The sequence below is a fragment of the Cephus cinctus genome, unplaced genomic scaffold (genome assembly GCF_000341935.2).
Source record: "Cephus cinctus unplaced genomic scaffold, Ccin1 Ccin1_scaffold0351, whole genome shotgun sequence".
Classification (NCBI taxonomy): Eukaryota; Metazoa; Arthropoda; class Insecta; order Hymenoptera; family Cephidae; genus Cephus; species Cephus cinctus.
Window position 1 is genome coordinate 121567 of NW_014333043.1, and position 20822 is coordinate 142388.

The 20822-nt window shown below is 42.0% G+C and overlaps 1 protein-coding gene across 3 annotated transcripts in view; it reads right to left on the reverse strand.

Annotated features, from left to right (window-relative positions):
- Positions 1–20822, reverse strand: part of LOC107267221 (connectin) — a 45485-nt gene that overhangs the window by 6430 nt on the left and 18233 nt on the right. For 2 of the 3 annotated variants that reach the window (XM_015738639.2, XM_015738640.2), the window contains exons 2-3: positions 8492–9045; positions 7905–8398 (exon numbers count right to left, since the gene is read on the reverse strand). In XM_015738639.2, the coding sequence (XP_015594125.1) occupies positions 7905–8398; positions 8492–9039 (1042 nt within the window). In that variant the 5' untranslated portion in view covers positions 9040–9045. Of the gene's footprint in view, positions 1–7904; positions 8399–8491; positions 9046–12146; positions 12166–20822 lie in introns of those variants that run through there. The other variant, XM_025084368.1, reaches the window with a different exon arrangement.

Genomic DNA, 20822 nt, shown 5'->3' on the forward strand with positions numbered 1-20822 from the left:
CCCACCCGAAAAGTCAGGCCCTAAAAGCCAAACTCAGTTACCATCCGCAACCCCCGTGTTTTATTTCTCTCGCAGCATCCCTGAACAGTAGATATAGGTGTGTCTAAGCTTCTGTACGCATATAGGGGGGTGGTTTCTCAACTGTACGTTTACTCAGTACTGGATAGGAACGATCCTTAAACACGAACCAGAATATATCAGGCGATCTTCTGCCAAGGAGTTCGAAAGGGGCGCGAGAGGGTAGTTAGAAGGGATGACAGGGAATGAGTGTGTACGTATGGAAAGTGGGGAATATGCGGCCGAATCTAACAAGTCTCCGAAGCTCAAGGGTAGTTTGACACAAGCCAACCGTGGAGCACGTTCCTATCCTTCGCTCTAAATAGGGGCTGAAGCACGAATCAGCTTTTGTTTATCCAACAAGATAACTCGGCCAATTTCGTGGCACAAAGGGATTTCTGATTTGGCTGACTTTGCGATCCTCCTATAGTCAATGTGGATGACGGTCGATCTGGCAACGACCATCCGATTTGCATACCTCCCTGAAATAAACAATAGACCTCCGCAGTCCATTGCCGATACTGTAAAAGAATTTTTAGAAAAAATTCATTATCCCTGAAAGACTTTTTGTTCGTGGTCTATCGTTTGCCGTTCTTTTTTTTATTCTTCTACTTTTTTTTTTCAACTTCCTCTTGACTTGCTGCATCCGTTCCGCGTGATTCACAGTCGCCATGCTAATTTGCCATTTTGCAAATGGATTCCAGGAAGTCCCAGGTAAACTCCTGCTTCACGGGAACCCGTGACACAATCGAGCGCTCGATACTTTTTATATTCTTCAGCGGCCACTATATGGTTATAAATGTATATATATACAACCAACTAGGTAGCAAATATAATCAGTAAACTCAGTATGGTAAGCACAGCTAGCATAGCTGGTATAATCAGTATACAGCACATATAGGTTATGTTAGCCGTACAGCCAACCAAGGAAAGTACCTACCGCGGTCGTTATATGCAAATGGCCCTAAAACACAGTACTTGAGCGTTGCGTAGTCCGCAAGACGTGAGTTTTAAAAGGCGTGAATTTACCACCGCCGCTATGTAGTAAATTGTTCTGTATTGAAGGAGGAAGCGTCGCGACGCTATGAATGGTGATGGTATCCGTTGTGAATCTTTGTGTTGTGAAAACCTATAAAAAAGTATCTCCTTTGGTTTTTTCGTTGCCCCTAAACTGCAGTATTTTCCAGACATATAAATCACGTAATTACGTGGAGACCTACATATAGGATTACGTAACGAGGTAGTCAAGAACGGTTAATCAAATCAGCAACCTAGAGTTTATCCCTTTATAGGAGATATGATATAGAATATTTTGAAATTAAAGAAAATTTGCTAATGTTCGGTCCTTTTGTAAATACGCCATTACAGTCATGACTACTCGACTCGAATTATCTGTACTCGGGAATAGCCCGATTAAAGCGGTATAATTATTTCAATTTTTATCTTAAATTAAATCCGCCCTGTGTTGCCCGAAGATTTAAAATCCTGACGATCATCCACAACCTACGTACCTACCCACCTTACCTACCAACCTTCATCCAATCTGCTTAATTGCGTCGTTCTCCTTTTCCCTGGGCTCCTCGAAGCAGCAGTTTTACGTACCGAGAGAAAATGGCTGTTAATTGTTAATTAGTCGCGCGGCCGAGATGCTTATGTAAATAACCATTTATTTTTTTCTTTTCCCCTCCTCTCCGTACCAGGAGATCCCTTGTACCGTTTCTAAAGAGAACTCCGGGGGAGTCAGGTTGCTTTCAGGAATGTACATTTATAATGACGTAAAATGATATTGTACTTCGAGCACTTGGAAGCTCAAAGTGTTGCAATAGCATTGATATGTGTATACATGTGTCTAGTACTTCGATGCCATGGGAATTCAGTGATCCTATCGTATCCTGAGCTTGTGGACCAGACGTAAGAATTCTGTGGTATCAGGATTACAGGCTGAGAATTTTGATAAATCTATAGTAATACTAGGCAGCCATGGTGGGGACACGGACGTAGGGTTGAAGTTCTAAATAAAGTTGAAGATTGAAAGGGAAAGCTTACTCCAGGCAATTTAGATGGGATCCATTGAGGATCAGGCGCAAACAAGGGTGGGTATGATATTTCATATATTTGTCAATTTAATAAAGTGCTTTTAATGGATTGGCCGGAGACCAAGGAAGCTCCGCCATGTCGTAGTTATTGGAATCGACTATACCATATAAATATATATATACACACAGTGAATCATCATCATTCCGGAACTGGCTTAGAAATGATTGTGTATGGGGCTCCGATCACGCCTACCCTGTTAGCATCGAGGGGGTTGTTTTGATTCTTTTTGTTCCCATATACATTAGCCCTCGTCGAACCCTTCTCAAAAATTGTATCCAGAGTCGTGCTGAGGAGCCGCAAGGGTTCGTCATTACGACAAAGAAGTAGCGAAACGATTTCGATCTGCAACGAGAAGCCTGCGGGGTTAAAATTGGTGGGTCAAAGGTTAGCTACCGGCGGAGACAGAAGAAAAAAGAAATTAAATTTAACGGAGAGAATAAAGTTTGTTACAATTTCGTCATTCGTAACAATCGAAGAGAGGACGAATATCCAGGGGCAGGGGGACTCTTGGGAATATAATTAAAGGTCGCCTCTGGCTCTGCCAAGGGATGTTTTGGTATCATTATAATATTCTAAGCTCACTCATTCATATTTCTCATTCACCCTTAATGTTTCTCATTCACAGGGCCCAATATGCTAGCGGAATATATACCTACGTACCGAATCCCTACGGCTCGAGTGTAGGTCCCAACGAAGTTGAAGCGACTCTACAATTACGCTACCCTCGCCAGCTATAAATTTTCAGGCATACATATTCAAAATGGTAGCCCTTATGAAATAATCATAGAATTATTGCCTTGCGCGGCTCACGGAATAGACGTGGCATCCGCGAAATCCTCTATCTCTCTCCTCTCTCTCTCATATTCCATCTACCCTTGTTCTACTCATCCCCTTACTGTACACAGATATATGTTGCATAGTGTATATATGTATATATATATATATATATAGACACTATGATCATCGCCAACTACGACGGTGAGCATCTACCTTTCGCGCCAAAACCAAAACCGAGGGTGCCTTTATTCGCTCCTGCTCACCCACCCCTCGAAGCGTTTGCGCCGCGACGCTACCGAAGGGAAAAAAAAGAGACGCTTACCCGGTAGGAGTCCCTGAAAAAATTGTGATAAAAATTAATGAAAAGTCAAGAGAAACAACCCCTCCGTCCTCGAGTTATCCGATATATTTTTATCCCTGTCCGCAAACCAACCCCTTGCTGCTCAATACAGTATAGGTAGACATGTACTATACTCAAATAAAGTACCCTGTTATGTTTTTACATTTAATACAGACTCAACGTTACTTGACTATTAAAAGTATGTAGCTGCTTATATATCCCCCTATATACTTGAGCGAAGTAGACATATTGAAACACATAGATACCCGGTTTCTACCGCAGGAGTCCTCCGTCTCGGAAACAGGGCCGCAGAGATTGAAGCAGACGTCGCAAGTGTAACTGATGTTGCTTCGACACGTGTAATACACACGACAATAGAATCTATATGTAAAGTACAGTCATCTGCATAGAATGTGTAGTATTAGAATAAACGAGAAGAGTGTACGAGGTTAGGGTGGGGAAGGCCGATAAGTACCATAAGCCAAGTGCGTCCTACTGCGGGGGGTTATTATATCAAGTATCTATGTGATTTATGTGCATTAATAAACGTTTACACATAGTAGCAGGTCGTAGGGTACTCGCTGTAAGCACAAAGGCTTGACGGCAAACGCTCTCACCGGCAAAGACGGATGGAACCGTCAAATTGAATTCCCGGCCCTGGTACACGGCGCACCCTCAACAAACGGCCGGGCTGGGCCGGAATTCTCGCAAGCCCGAAATTTCCGGTGTAACCAGCGCCACGCGTCGGCACCCTCTGCACTTACTCGTCCACTCACCTGTCCACCACTTGACAGCCGAACTTCGTGTGCTGCGATAACGGAATTTCCGACGGTTAAATACCGACGAGCTATTTACCAGATTGCCAAGGCACCTCGGGAATTTTCGTGCTGACCGTATGAAATAACTAACTCGGACAATCGACAAATTCTCTTGGGCGTCAGTCCTCGCGGATGCGTCCATCTTGACTTTCGAACTTGTAGCCGTAGAGTGCATGCAGGATTACGTTGGCTTAGTATCTACGCTAGTGGGAACTAAACTACGGTTCATCCAAGCACTGTATACCGGGTTGCTTAACCTGAAACATACCACCTGAAATTGGTGCTTATTCGATTCTTATGGTAAAACCATGTTCAGCTGGTACGCTTGGGCTGAGTGCTATGTATAATATATGTAATACAAACGGTTCGATGATGTTTTGGTAGGATCGAAATATATACGGGGCTCGGAATGTGCGAGATTCTTATCGCGAGTATCGTTTCTTGTATCACTGTGAGATTTAGTCAATTTGCAATTACCGTAAGGAAATTTCTTGCTACGAGTCACGTAATTTCCTGTGTGACATCTCGATTCCGAAGAGCCTCGTTTTTACCCATTGAAATGCAGCACGTGATTATGAGTTATTGGTAACGTTGAATGGCGGGAAGGTATGGAAATAAAATTAAAAAGAGGACATTAACGACTCGTATTTTTTGTGAAAACTAATGAAAAAAAAAGTTCACTAATTAACGTACGCGCTAGAAACGTCCCGTTATACGCTACTATCTGCACGTATCACTCTTCACGAATTTTGTGTGAATATAGCAAAATTCACTGCCTACAGTCTTGATTTATAAATATAACTATTTTCTATATCACGCGACCGCTACCGAATTTCCAAATGGACTGTACCGTTTCTTTCTCACCGGCAGAGACTAACCTTTAAGCAATTAAAGGGTAGCTACCCCATCTCATTGCGACCCCTCGTCCAAGGGCGAGCGTTTACTCGGGCATAATACGCGTTATGGGATTACGTCAAAACATCCTAGCCAGTCCAGACATACTAACAGACGTACATATATTTACGAAGGGAAGTATAACAAAAAAAAATATGGAAAGTGAACGTGGTGAAAGGGGTTCGTCAGATCCGAACCGGACCTACCCTTAGCGAATACCGAATCAAACGAGGCATTGTGGCCCCCAAGATTCCATATACATACATCGCACACACGAAGTAGACATATGGAAGAGGTAAGAGGGGTGGATGAGATAAGGGGCAGAGGGATGCACATACATTACCATAGGCACGTGTGCGCGCACGCACGTATCGCCCGTTTGTTTACCCTGTAGACCGGCTGCCTGTAGAGTCTCGGAAAGTCGTAGACGAACCTCAGCCCTAAAACCAACCCCTACCCGAACAAGGGTAGGGGGTTCACCCCCTTCGGCGGTCGCGAAACCACCCGACTATTGCCTTACGAGGCATCAATTTTACGATGGCTCCTTGCACAACTACCCTCTCGTCCCTTCCTTCTTCCTCCTCCTATCCTACCTACCCCTTTCATCCCTCTACCCTTACAGCCATCCGTCCATCCATCTGTGGTTCTGTACCTCTCAGCCCTCTGTGCCTATCAGCCTGACTGTTTGAGGAATGCACGATCCAATAAATAGATCGTGGGACTGTTATCGATTGAGCAGGGCAAACCCAGAGCGTAGCGTCGATATGGCAATAGGGGTCGGGAGGGTGCGCCAGGGACAGCTCCTGCAGATCTACATCCCTGCCACGAGATGCGGAGTTAGAATTCGTGCCGGGAATAAATTAGGTGGAGGTTTAAAGCGATTAGGAAGGTCAGATTCTAATCCGGAAAAACGAGCGGGATCGGAGGGGCAGATGCTTCCTTTTTTTTTTTCACGGCGACTCGGCACTGAGTTTCAAACACGAATATATGTGTGCTTGTCTACTTCATTGCTTGCGAACCATCGTTCTCCTCTCCCCAGTCTGCCTTCCGTCTCTTTCTCCCTGTACGATACGCGTATGCCAGCCCTCTCTCTTACTCGCTCACGCTCGCGCCGCGTCTCTGTGACGTAATCCGTCCCATTTATTAAAAGCCGATCCGTATTGTTTTACGGCTCACCCCGTACGCACAATGAAAATGCTCGAACGCCACATGGCGTCCGTGTCGATCAGTTTCACGTCCCTAACGCGTCAAACGTCGTGGGAACATTGCTTTTGCATTCGAGTCTTGAGAGTCGAGAGGGAAACGATATTTCTCTTAAATGCGTTTTCATACGTTCAATCGGAAAGATTGCTGAGGCTTACTGGGTGTAAATTGAGACAATTCTTATAGCCTTTTCAATCAAGATTCACACTCTTTTCTTTATCTTCTTTCTCGCGGTAGAAGACTCTTGGTAAATACCGCGGGCTGTTATTTACAGTGAATGAGGTTTGAGAAATTTATTTTCATTTGTTTGCCGAGCGTTAATTAATCCCTGAGAGCACGGCAAATACTAAGATGGCGAGTGTTATCGCGCGCTGAGAGCAGAGGCAGAAGGAACGATAGAAAAGAATAGATCAAGCCTAGAATATTCATCCATAAGTTCCATCTATATTCGGAGCTGCTTATACATACCGGACTCGAGATTTATTTGAGAATAATATTTCCTGAATTGAGAATGATAAAGGTTTTCAAAAGTTCCCCCCACTTCTCTCGCGGCTCTTGCCTGCAGTTCTGTATTATATCCCGTTGCAAATCCCCAATAGGGTGTAAATCATACGAACGCAGCTTCCAGCCTGATCCAATCCTATTTATCCTGTCCGATCCGCATAAAGGACTTCCATTGCGCAATGGAGAGAAGCATATAGTCCAGTTATAGGAATATTCTATAGGATTCTGTATACCACAGCAAATTCATCTCGACTCGAACACCCGGTATATTTCCTAGTGACTATACCATATAGCCATACAGGTACTAGTAGGCATAATGTATCCTATAACTAGATATCTTATATGGGATCATCTAAGCTAGTTTATGTCTCTATGGTGCTAGTCTATGGTGATACCAACACACCATGAGTGCCTAACCCAACCTTTGCTGTAAGAGAGTAGCATGGAATGGTATTGCTACTCGTTAAGATCATCCTGAATGACCCTATATATATTTTTCCTCTCAGACACGAGTTCTTTCTTTAAATCCCTATAGGCTGTGTCCTATGTACACAGTATGGAATTTTCTCTCTCTCTCTCTCTACATATATATATGTGTGTATATATGGACTAGCTTAAAGTGCATTGGGAACTGCATTGGCGCACGCAAGGATCACGCCGACAGGGGGTCCCTAACAAGACGTGTGGCCCACCCGCACGTGACTGCATATATGTCCCATTCATATGGATTTTGTTATGAAAAAAGAGGCGCGTGTCAATTCGAGCCTTAGGCGCTGTTTGTTATTTCTTCTTTTTTCTTCTCTTTTTATCTCTAATTTTGTCGCTTCTTATCGGCCGATATCACGAACGGTGTATATGAACCTCCAGTCTCGAGCATCCCTTGACGAAACCCCTTCCCGCAGAATTCCACAGGGTGGCGTTAATGTACGAGGTTAAATTAATAAATTGAAGCCGGAGCCTCTGAATGCTCAAGGTGAGAGACACGGGGGCGTCCCGACGCCTAGCTTTAATGCGTCTTTCAAGAGACGCCAAGGCATCACGTTCCACGTGGGAATAACGAGAAAGTATAACCATATCGTCGTATGACGATTAACAGATATTCTAAATTCATTAATTTAATTAAAAAGCGTTACGTATTGGGTATCTTCCATACTTTATAGATTACGTAATGGATATGATATTGTATGGTAATGCGACTTTATACCGATACTCACCGTCGAGATATAAATGACTGGACACGTTGTAGAGATTGGTTACGATTGGCTTGATATTGTCAAAGGTCATGGTCTTGAGAGCATTTTCACGAAGATCCAGAAAATTGATACCAGGTGCCCCAGACAGGAAATCCGGTTCCAGTGATACCAATTTATTTTCACTCAGACACAATTTTTTCAAATTTCTCATTCCATCCAGCGCCTTCTCAGATATGTATTCGATCTGATTCTGATCAAGTTCCAGTGAGCGCAATTCTGGCAATTCCAAAAAGGTCTTGTCACCGATCATCGATAAGAGATTGCTACGCAGGTCAAGCCTGATAAGATTTCTCAAGCCGTAAAAAGTCTCTGTCGTCAGTACAGACAATTGATTCCCATTCAGCTCCAATTCCTGTAGTGATCCAAGATCCTTGAATGCTTTGTCATGTAAAATGGACACGTTATTTCTGTTTAGGAATAACTGCTTCAGGTTTGGTAGATTCACGAAGACGTCCCTGAAAATAAAAAATCAAATTATAAATTATACAATTAATCAAGATTTTTTGCAATATTTAAAATATTTTCATATCAATACATTAAATCCTAACCTGTTTATCTCAGCAATGCGATTCTCATCGAAATTGATAACCGTAAGATTCTTCATGTTCTCGATAGCGTATTTTCTCAGGATGACAATCATATTCCGACTGAGATTAATCTCGACGACAGTTGGGAGATTCGAGAAAGCATGTGAAGCGAGTTCGTGTATGGATGCATATTGGAAACCGATCTTCTGAAGATTCTTCATCTGTCCCAGTACAGTAGTGGGTATGGAGCCATAGGTACCCCCGTGTCTTATGATGAACGTAAGTTTCTCGAGGTACAATTGCGAGCTAAAGTGTTCCCATATAGGATCATTCACGTCGACGTTGTCAAAGATCCAACAGTTGACATCAGATGCGTTTCTTATCTGATTGTTATCGCAATAACAAAACATAGGAGTATTCCGCCTATCAAGATCACACACATTGACTTCCTTCTCCTTAGAATCCTTAGTCTTCTTCTTACTCCTGGCTCTGGTACTGGCGGCAAATATAACCTGGACCGTCGCAAGTAGAAGGCACACCAGAAAGAAGTATCGTTTGACGTGAGCCATGGCGTCCTAAAAGAATAGAAAAAAGTCCACTGTAAAATTTCACACGGCTCACCGGCCCGTCGAGCGAAATTCGCTCGGTTGGACCGGGTGTCGGATTCCTTTTTTCCTTTGGTGGTTATGGCGGTAAGGGACGCGAAGAAAAAGAAAATAAAATCGAGTCTGTTCGCGAAAAGAAGGAAGTGTGGAGTGAAGGAAGAAAGAGTGGAAAAAAAATATCAACCCCCACAACCCCCCTTCTCATCATACTACCCTTAGTACCCTTTTTCTCGTAAAACAAAGAAGAGCATCGCTAACGCGTCGTTCGCGCCGGGACGCTCCCGGTTGAAACTATATATATTGAAGAGAGGCGATGAGGGGAGCGAGAGGGAGATAAAAAGAGAGACAGTTAGAGGACCTTTGAAAAATTATTCTCCCAAGTGGAAAGTTGCATAATACCGCCCATCGCCTTCTATTTTTCGGTAGGAACTTTCAGTCGGCCGACCGTTTCCGCTCGTGTTTGCGTGCCATTAAAACTTCGTAACACCCTCGCGCGCCCCCAGCGCCATAGCTGGTTCGCGGCTCTCTCGGCAAACATAAAATTCAAGCGAGATATGGCAGCGACGCCTCTCATAACTTTAAACCAATGGATGCCAGTTATGTACCCGTCTAAGGGTGCAGTGAGTTTGCCATTTTTTTTTCCAATTTTATCACACCAAATAATGATCATAGGTAGACCTGTCACTTCGTTCGTTCGACTTTTTTTTTTTCAAACCACTGGAGGGAAAGGACGTTAATTAACCGAGAATTAATTACTAACTCGATACACTTTGATCCAATGAAATCGATTCGTTATCACTGACCTACGATGCGCATGCATATGTGAGTTCGTTAAGTATAATGGAATCCTGTAGCAGCTATCGAATTGACCACGAAATAAATTTTTTTTAAACTTCAAACTCCACCAACGGCGAAACCGTCGAGTACTTTATTTTCGCTCGATTTCCCACAATTTGCAAGGCGCTTGACGCTAACCAACAGTAGTCGAACTACGTTTACCAAGTATACTTTCAATATACCCTGTGTCAAGTAATTCGTGTGATTGGTACTTTTTGAATTTTCAACACTAATTTCTTAAATAATTTTATCTAACGATAAAACACCGTGTTCCAAAAGATTGATTGTACAGGGCATTTTAAACCGGAAGTCGATACCTTGGTAATGCTATCCGTGAAATCTTGTCGCTGAGATACTCTCGTACGAAACTTTTAAATGAAATTCTTCGAAAATATCTAGAATGCATCAGTCTCCGCGTGCATGCGCTATTGGACCGTTGGATATTGAAGGGATGCCGAAGAAAAGCTAGCTATCGTGAAAAAAACAAATGATTAAGCTTTCCTTCCCCTCGGATACAAAGATACCAAGATAATTGAATATATTTTTCGATTACTTAAGAATAAAATCACATTAAGATTACGTCATTTGCAGAGTATATCAAAATTCGAATAACATTCGAAAAGATCATCCAAGCTGAGACGTACCCGGTTACGTTAAGAAATCCCTACCTAATCCAACTAGTTAACGAGTTTCGCATAATATCCAGATATAGTTATTATATCAACTACGATATAGAGGGTGTATAAAATATCGATAAAAAAAAAAATAAAAAAAAAAACTGAGAAACGAGAAAAAAATGGCGTTCGAAGAAGCAAAACTCCTTCCTAGGAAATCAGAAAAGTTTCTAGCCCGTGTCTGGTCTGCTCCTCTCTACTCTCAGCATCCTCCTCCTACTCATCCTGAACCCCGATAACGTTTGCCTTTATCTATTAAGTTATTAGAAGTTCCCTCGAGTGGCTTGCACTCGAGCGACTGCATCCTATAGATCTCTCTCTTGCTCCTCCCTCTCCTGATCGCACACAATAATATCACCGACTGGTACTGCACTCGAAATCTCAAGTGCACTCTTGAAAAAGTGCATATAATCCTGCAGAGTAATTATAGGGCCACGTCACCAATTTACATATACCCTATACCCTAATACATATATCTATACATGTGAAGTTTGTATATGTTATAAAAAAGAAATATTCCATTTAATAATACTTTAATGTAAATAAATATACCAGTCGTGACTTACAATTTTCAAATCCCTTTGGATCCTCTTAACATGTAGGTATAGGCTAACTTACGTACGTCTGCAGCCTACGTACCAACCTGAAGTTCATAATTGCAGGTTAGGTCTATAAGGTACCCGTTCTGAGGTGTCACGTTTTCGATTTAATACGGCATCCATGAAATCGCACGTTTCATAGGAATATTCGCGCCAGACGAGAAACCGGATATTAATTTTAATCGTGGCAGAGCGAGACAGAGCTGGCGCGGTGAAAGGAGTGCGAAGTGGAGAGAGGACGTGTTTCACAGAGAAATACATCAGGTCTGAAAATAGAGGTGAACGGCATCGCCGTATAGAGAACAGAGCAGTTATTTAAGATACGATGTGTTGTGAATATGGTTTACGAGGGAAAACGGGGGGGGGGGGCAGTATGTGTGTGAGAGAGAAACTACGAAATTTTCATGAGTGACGTCGCATCATAATTACAAGTCAACTAGTGGCACATGAGAAACCGCCTTAATTAGACTCGTACAGCGAGTCGTCATCTCGACATAAGGTTACTCGGCCATCTTTAATTTTCCTAACCTAAGGTTATTTTTGCTCATGCTGGTACCAGTGGTGCAGTATGCACTTCCATACATGCCTCCAAATCCCTAAACTTTCTGCCTGAATCTTCCGAACCCTCCTTTTACACGTATCCGTATATATGTATATATGCCGGACATTTAATTGCACAGCGCACGTCGGCCGATGATGCACTCTTGCACAATAGCCTCTCGAGGAGGTGCAGAACGCGAGCCACGAATACATTTTCACTCTGTTTCCGTCCAATTATTAGGACAATGCTGGCATTGTCTTCGATCTCAAAAAAGTGAAAGAGATAGAGAGAGTAGCGACGCGTCGCGAAGTCCTGGTCGGTAGAATAAAAAGAATCGGGAAAACCGAGGAAAATATAGGCGGACGGGAGTTAACCGGTATACAGTCGGGCGTGGCCGAGTTTCGACGGAATTCAACGAACCGTCAGTGAAATATCGCTGTTCCGTATTCACGTAAATATGCTGGACTAGAAACGCGAGAGAATTTCAAAGCGGATTAGAGATATGGGAGAGAGAGAGAGAGAGAGAGAGAGAGAGAGAAACAGAGGGACGGAGGTATAATAAAAATAAAGTGAAAAGAATAAAATACAAGTAAGCACGTGGGCCATTTTAGAAGCGTGGGTTTGCGTTTAGTGCCACGGTGTGATGTCACCTTTACATTTTCAGATCGTTAACGCTCGACGTTACTCCGCGTTAGGCCAATTTGGCTCCTTTGTATTTTTATTATTCCAGCCTTTACGCTGTATCTGCTTTAATTTCCCTGTATGATATATGCCTCTATACTTATGTACCTATATATACCATCTACTACACTTCCCACCTATTAATTCTTTAGTAAAGTTTCACGCGGCGGAAGTCGGAACTCCTTTTAACGGCGGAAGGACACACCCGTGAGGATTCACCCGGCTCCCAGGACCCAGTGCTACGTTCCTCTCCTAATTGCTAGGTTGTCCACGGGACTGGGTACTAATTACTGGATTGATGCTGGGTACGCGTTACAATCTGTACCACCTCTGTTTCCACCTGGGTAATATACCTATATATCACTAGAGTCCTATAACGGTACCAGAATTACACGCCGGCGGGCCAAAGCTCTGACAAGAAGACCTATGCCGAGCTACTAAACCGATCAGATATATCTCACAGTTTTCATAAATCTTTAAAAAATCAGCATCGCTAACGACGCTCACGCCTGGCGTTAAAGATAGAATTTAAAAAAGCTGAGTGACACTCGCCATCTGGCGTTCGGATACCGGAAGCATAAATGCAATTGGCAATGTAAATATTTTCAATGATTCGAAAGAGGCCAATGATATTGAACGAACAGGGGGGATGGTCGTGAGCCATATTAATGTCGTGCCATTAAAAGATCAATCGACAAAAAAGAAAAAAGATCAGAACAGGATACTGGTGAATTTCCTGTTTTTATCCTGTCAATGAGGCTAAGGACAGCCCTTAGCGAGTCATGAAAGTTAATCGAAAAGTTGCAGGTGTGCTGTGAGAAAAAAATACCCGTATAAAGAGTGGGCGCGCCCTTTTGCTATAAACTATAGTATTATATACGTGTCTAGCGACGTACTATATATAGACTCGAGACTCTATAGATATATAGAGGTTACGTTATATATAACCAAACAGCTGTCTACTCGACTGTCTAATACCTAACTGGGATAGGCCGTCAATCGGTTACTCAAATCGTTCTTCGAAGAATAAAAAGTCATCGTGACCCCACCCTGCCTATTAACCGATTAATTAATACGATCGATATAATTTTGCTCTTATTAATATATTACTTCCTCAGAATCAACAACCGCGTCTCGTTGCCCCGTTATCACCCTCGTCTTTAATGCAATTCAATAATACTGTGTACAGTGTAATAACGAATGCAGCATGAAGGGTATAGAATACGACTTTCAGCCTCGAGATTATGCCTAGACACGGGCCTTTATACGGCGCCCTGATGCTCTATGCAAATCCTTACGGCAAACTGCCCCGCATTTGCATACCTAAGCTCATAGATAAGGTAGCGTTAGCAATAGATTGCATAAGGAAACGGAAAGAGTCAAAGATCTGGATTTATATTTTTCAAAGCTGATTCCCTCTTTCTCTCCTACTCTCACTCTAACTCCTTTTCTCTCCCTCTCTCTCTCTCTCTCTCCGATATACACACTCGCTTACTTGCCCACCCCTGATTCTCACCCTAACCTCACCGACCCATATCTAGACACTCAACACGGCCCGAGTTTACTGTAATTTGTCTTTTACCTACCCCTGTGTTTTCACTTCAACCCCAATGGTGACTGGCGACTGCATGCTTAGGCCTTCCTAATTAATTCCATCCCTTAACCTTCCAACGACTTGGACTCATTTTAAACCACGCGCTACCTCAGTTACACGCTATAGAACGAGGCTAATAACACTTGTGCATCGCTAAGTATATATGTATACATATACGGGTTCCCAAGTACGTCCACCGGGATAAAGAGATTTATATGTTCTTTTTTTTTTTTAAACTCATAAATGCATACTAGAGAAGCTGCCTTTTCTTTCCTACGTAATTTTCTTATCTTAACGCTCGCGCGCTCTTCTCTCATCCCGAACTTCCTTACAACTTCCACCTACAGCGCTGCTGCAACGTGCACGCCACTTCCTATATCTTTACGCTTCCGTGAACGTACAAGTATATAAGTACCCATGTGCACATAAGAATGCATATGCATGTAAATATACATGCCAGTACGAGTACTCTCCCCGTATTCTCCTTAACGTAAATTATCCTTGCGCTAGTATGACGTCATGTTCTCACGTAATGCACCCATGCGAGGAACAATGCAACGTATTTATTTTTACTGATTACGTCGGTATAGATAATTACGGTATTAGTGTCAAAGTCCTACTGATAACGTCATGGATTTCTATCTACGTAACACTCAACGGCCCTGACTTTATTCGCGCGAATATTGTGCTCGCAAGTGTTTAGCATGGTTTTGTTTGTCTAAGATTTGTAGGAACTGTACCAGAGCGCAGGATGCTGCCGTAGAAAGTTGCCAGCAGGAAGGATGCTGCATCTTGAGATTAGAGAGCGTAACGGGCATGGCTGAGATAACAATTAAATCTGTAGGCATTAATTAGTCGGATGCTAATTTTCACGTGTTTCGTTAAATCAGAACTCTGAAAGGTCTTTATTGAAAGTATATAAATTATATTCAAGTGCATAAGTGTATTATATATTGTAACGTATACATCCGAGGATATTTGTATCGCGGTAATAATAAGATCCCGCTAACCCGAACAACCTTAGATATCAAGTAATAACAATTCGTAGGCATCGCGACGCTCAATTCTTCCGCACCTCTCAGGCCCCCTGGCCTACCGTTGATGGGTATATAAACGGCGACATTTCGCGACTCGAGCATTCTATCACCTGAGCTAGCTAGCTTACCTTTAGTAAGGTAAACGAGCAAACCGTCTCGGGCAAGCGGGCAAACCGTCCCACTTGACCATCATATCTAGAGGTACTTCTACTCTTGTAATCGAGCAAACCGTCTCGGGTAGGGAGCAAACCGTCTCTTCTGCCAGGTAGAATCAATCTTTGCATTTCAGTTGGGCCGTCACTTTGAAACGCTTGATCATTGTGCCGTTTCCGCTACACATGCCATCCTAATTTTATTTAAAAACTTGCACAACTAGCTACGTTGCGAATGAGACTTCTCACCTCGCCAAGATAGCAACGTTGTTTTAGATAGGACCACGTCTACCTGTGATCACGAGTTCCCTTATGGAAAACTGCTCAACAGCACGACGCATATATTTTAACGAGTCAACTCTGTAATCAAATTCCGCTGGTCGGAGGCTGCTTTCAGACACGATTCTATATTTTATTGATACAATCAAAATAAGAGCCAGTATAGAATCACACGAGACTAGAAGTTTACCTACGATTTCCGTCAGACATATCGTATAGGTAAACTGCGTGTAACAACCATATTTATACAATTACTTTCCGAACACTAATCATTTGTATATCTCATTTATAATCATTCTTACTTTCCGCTTGCGTACATATCTATTCTTCGCTTACTAACATCCAGCATTCTCAAGGCTGAACCTGCACTAACACAGATGGTATTCCGTTGTAGTATAATATATTTTTCTTTTGTAATTTGTAAAACAAAATCTCACTTTCATTTGTTCCGCCTGATATTTTTCCTAAATTCCTAACAGTCGATTCTGGCTCGAACCCGCCTTTCTGGCACGATCCGGAGAACCGTATCGTGCGAATAAGGTTACAATATATGTATATCGATTTTGAGAGCATTACAGAGCAGGCAATATTGCATCATGTATGGGATATGCATTAAATCCTGTCGCAAACTACAGTGCAAATAATTTGCAGCGACCAAAGTGCCGTGAATGCTAATAAATTTGCAGATGAAAAATTTTATTTTTGTTACGATACAAATTATTATTTTTTTTATATTGACTTATAATTATTTTGTAATATTTCGTATCATCTCCGTATATAGGTATACGTGTCAATGACGTAACGAGCGAAACAAATAAATTTCGCGTTCCGAACCGTGCGATTGTTCGCGTCGCTGATAATCGAGCAGGAAACGTCTGACGGGTATAAAATGTGAGGAAAATAATAAATAAAAGAAAAGAGAAATAAGACAAAAAAGAATATAAGAATGGATGCGGTTTCCAATATCTTTAGACGAATAAGAATCGTCAGCCTGGCTGACACGGTGCATCTTCCTCAATTTCTTTTAACGTCAGTCAACCCTTTAACTTCTTTTTCCTTGATTTATATATATATATACCCTCCTCTCCACCGCTATGATATACATCCAGATGCGTTCACGGGTTCTCATTTCCTTCATTCTGCGGTATGCAACGTATAGTATATATTAACCATACATTCATCATATACACCGTGCAGCACAGTGGTACCCTAATTTTACTAATTATTTATTCAGTGACACGAAAAGTCATTTTTAATGCTACTCCTGGCTAGCTAATACACAGCGTGTATATCTATACTCATATGCGGGCGTGTCAACGGCCTTAAAACCCGAACCCTTTATTTGCCTTCGACTCGGCTTCTATTAGCGGGACGAGCCGTATGGTTAACCATGGTGGTCCATGGGGTTGGTCCTGTTAGCGAACCCTCTTATTTTTTCTCTATAGCATCCAGAGCAGAGTCATCGGTCTCTATATTTACATACAAACAGTGACTGACTCCACCTACCTCATTTGCATTAGATTTCTTTATTTAAAAAAAAAAACATGAAATCAAAAAATATCTCGACTGTGTTAATACAGGTTTATACAAATATATCTACTGGTCCCCATATGGTCAACCCCCATTCTTCAGAATACGTAATGGGGTTACCGGCTCCCAAACGAGGAATAGTATCGTTTGATGAGGTTATTCAAGAAAACCAGTATTCACGTAACAACTGACCCCGTAAGACCTCACTAAATTTGTATTGTTGACTACGATAACGGTTTGCTTATATATATATATACTCCGGTACTCGTTCCACGTGAGTAAATTTCTGCATTGTACTATACCTGCATTACAAACTGTGTATACGATACACATATATTTCGTACACGCAAGTCAGCCACTCGGCGTATGTGAGGGTCGCTAAGCGGGTCTTTGGCTAATTAAAAGGCGCTCGCAACAAATAGATATAAAATTCATACGCAGGATGGTTCCTATTAACTCAAGTATACCTACAACATATATAGAGTTGGTTGGAAGAAGTATATGAAACGCGAATTAATTAAGTGCAATAATTAATGAAAATTTCACGTATATTTCCTCAATAATAAAAGTGAAGTTTACGCGGTCGAAGTATATCTGACGAAGAAGAAGGGTAGTGTGCCTTGAATTTTTTTATTTTCCTATACCTTCCGCGAGTGCGAGAGAGACACGCTTATTGGCGTTAACGTGCGTAAGAGAGAGACATACGTGATCGTCGTAAAAATCCAACAAACACTGCTCATCTTTCTCAAAACGAAATAGCCCACCAACTACAGGTTACTTGACTCAGGTCCAAACGGCAAGTGGCCTTCGCCATCTTTCAAAAGCTTTTCTTCATCCCCTAAACCGCCGACCCTTAATTCCCATACCTTTCCGGAGTTTAGGGATTCGTACCCATGTTTACGAATGGCTACGCTCGATTCCACGACTATCCTCTATTCTATATAAGACAAGCCACTTGACTACTATTCTCTCTACTATCGCAAGGGGCACATGCTAATACTCCTCTCTTCGGGGAGTGGGCTAGTGGTAAGTACCCACACACTCGGGCGAAGATGTTGAATGCTCTGGATATAGCGAAGGAGGCTGCTCAACCTGGAAGTTGAGGCTTGGGGCAACGAATTTATGCAAACATTCAAGGAGTCCCTCGTGCAACATGTGTACCACGTACTCTGTGTGGTGCTCTGATATATAGATAGACAAATAGATACATAGACGTAGAACTAGCGGCACACAGCTGACAGAAGGGGTTTCCAAATTAAACAAGAGCCACCCCTAATTTACGCAACGTGTAGTATGTTTCCACGCTGACGGCGAAGTCCGTCATTTAGCCAAGGAAAACGCTTACCAAGTTTCGCTGAAACTCTTGGAAATTCCTAATTGACAAACAAGCTTTGTCGGGGATTTCCAAATCGATGGACCACCCTTTGTATACCTAGGGAGTTTGTTTTCCACTTTAGTCGCTAGTGGAAAAGACGTCAAATAATAACAATTATACAGCAAATTATTACTCGACGATGCCAATATCGATGTAAAAAAAAAAATTGGGACGTCTAAAAAAATTTATGCTATTAAACTTTTCGCAAGGGAATTAAAAACCATTATGTGATGTCACGCGTTTGCGATGTTAGGGGTTGAAGAACTACTAGAAATCGCGTGCAGACATTTTTAATTAGTCGGTGGAATTGCTAATAGCTTTACTATGCCTATGGCACTGATTTACCTTTATACAGATTCTAGGTATCTTACGATTCTTTTTATATTCGGTAGAGACACCCGTTAGATCTGACCGATGCATTATAATACGAACCGTTATACGATGACGCGTCGGGCATTGTCCTGTCTTTATTAGGAAGGCGATAACGTGCTCTTGCCATTTAGCACAATTTAACCAGTGGCAGTCGATGCACTTTGCTTCTGAACTCGAAACACGTAGTTTATATATATATATATATATATAGTCTTTTTTATAAAAAAAAAACACATCGGCTTGCCGTTGTGAGTGCCACACGTCCTCATAAATACCATTTGACAAGTTTATACATATACTATAGCTATATATATGTTTACAGATATATCATTGAAGACTCATCGACGATGCAAACCAACAATATTGAATGAGATTTTCCACCTTCTCATACTCATCCTAAACCTCATCCTCCAGAATCTCCATTCTGGTTCTCCACATACATTCAGTCTCGACTACTTCTCTATATTAGAAAATTTCTCCTCTCTCTCTCTCTCTCTTGACTGAATTGCCAGCCTGTTGCTGAAAGCCTGTTGCCGAAAATCTATGCAAGAGCATAAACTGTACCTATCCTATACGCAGAGAAGGTAAGCCACATGCGCAATTACGTACAATACGTCCCTTGAAAACATGATCGTTGGGTTATAGTAATAGGGGTGGTCCCATAAAACATCCCTTAAAGGTCTGAAAGACGTAAAAGGTGGGAGTTTAGTGCGTGACGGGACGTTGGGCTAATCGATGTTCGTGCAACGAGGGTAGGAGATAAAATTAAGTAAATAGAGAATAAAGGGGGTGGTCGAGAGACAGAGCTACGATTAATTTACCCTCGTTGGATAACGAAAGTAAAGAAAAAAAAAAAAAAAACAAATACGTAATAAAAATTATACCAGTCTCAATTCCATATCATGGTAACCGTGATACGTGTATAGGGTAAGTTTTATGGTTTTTCACATGAAGGGTGGAAAACGGGCGAGCGCTAATGGTATTAATTATACAGTTAATTATCATTCCCACGTCAGTGCCCTAGGAGTAGATATCATTTTACAGGGGTTCCCTTTCAGCATCAATCTAAATGTGTCAACGCCCCAGTGGTAGATTCGATCCTCCACTCGCGATATCGTGTATACTTTAAACTCTATGGCTGACAGACTCGACAACTCTTTAGTATATATATAAAGCGAATACTCATTTACGCATTATATCGTAATAGCCTGGTACACACGATGCTTCGATTAATGCGAGAGAAAGATTATTTATAGTGATTCCACGATCTATTCATACAGATAATACATCTGACCGTTCTGTCGATTCGCATTGACACGGCCATTATCGGATATGAGGTACGTCAAACTCGAGCGGATTTACAATTAACGTTTATCAATCCAGAAGCCCGGCACCGGCCTCCATTTAATTCGCGGATGTCCTTCGTTACGGATGACAGAAATTCTCCAGAACTTCCACGGTGGGCTACGGTAATTCTAAATGAATATTCATAAGAGACGAGGACGACATTTCTGTCACACTTAAGGCTCATTCACATTGCTGATATTACGTCACGGAGTATATATAAACAAGTATAGAAGAGCGTTACTGAAGATATATATATACATGCATGTATACGGGGTGGTCTATCGGTCATGGGTAAAACTGAAATTGAGAATAAGACCCTGAACAAGTATCGAATGAATCACGTACGTTGACCTACCATGCGAATATTAATGGCTCTATTAATAAAGCCGTTTTATGGCCCCTAACTATATATACGGCTGTTTATATATAGCACACATGTATAAAATGTAGCTTTATTTTACCGGGACCCCTCTGCCTTAAGGTCATAGCCAGAAATACTTGTGAACGATACTCGGATAATTTAAGACCAAATTATTACCTGCGAAATAGACGACTCGAGCTGATCTAACGATTTGACTCTCTGATTCAATGAACGTAGAAATTAAACGTGTTCTTTAATAATTTTTACTTTAGCTTATAAATTGAGACGGAGACACTCGCTGGTTCCCTTTGAAAAAGTTCCTGGCTTTTGAATAAAGGATGACGAGGGAGAGGTAAGGGGGGGGGGGG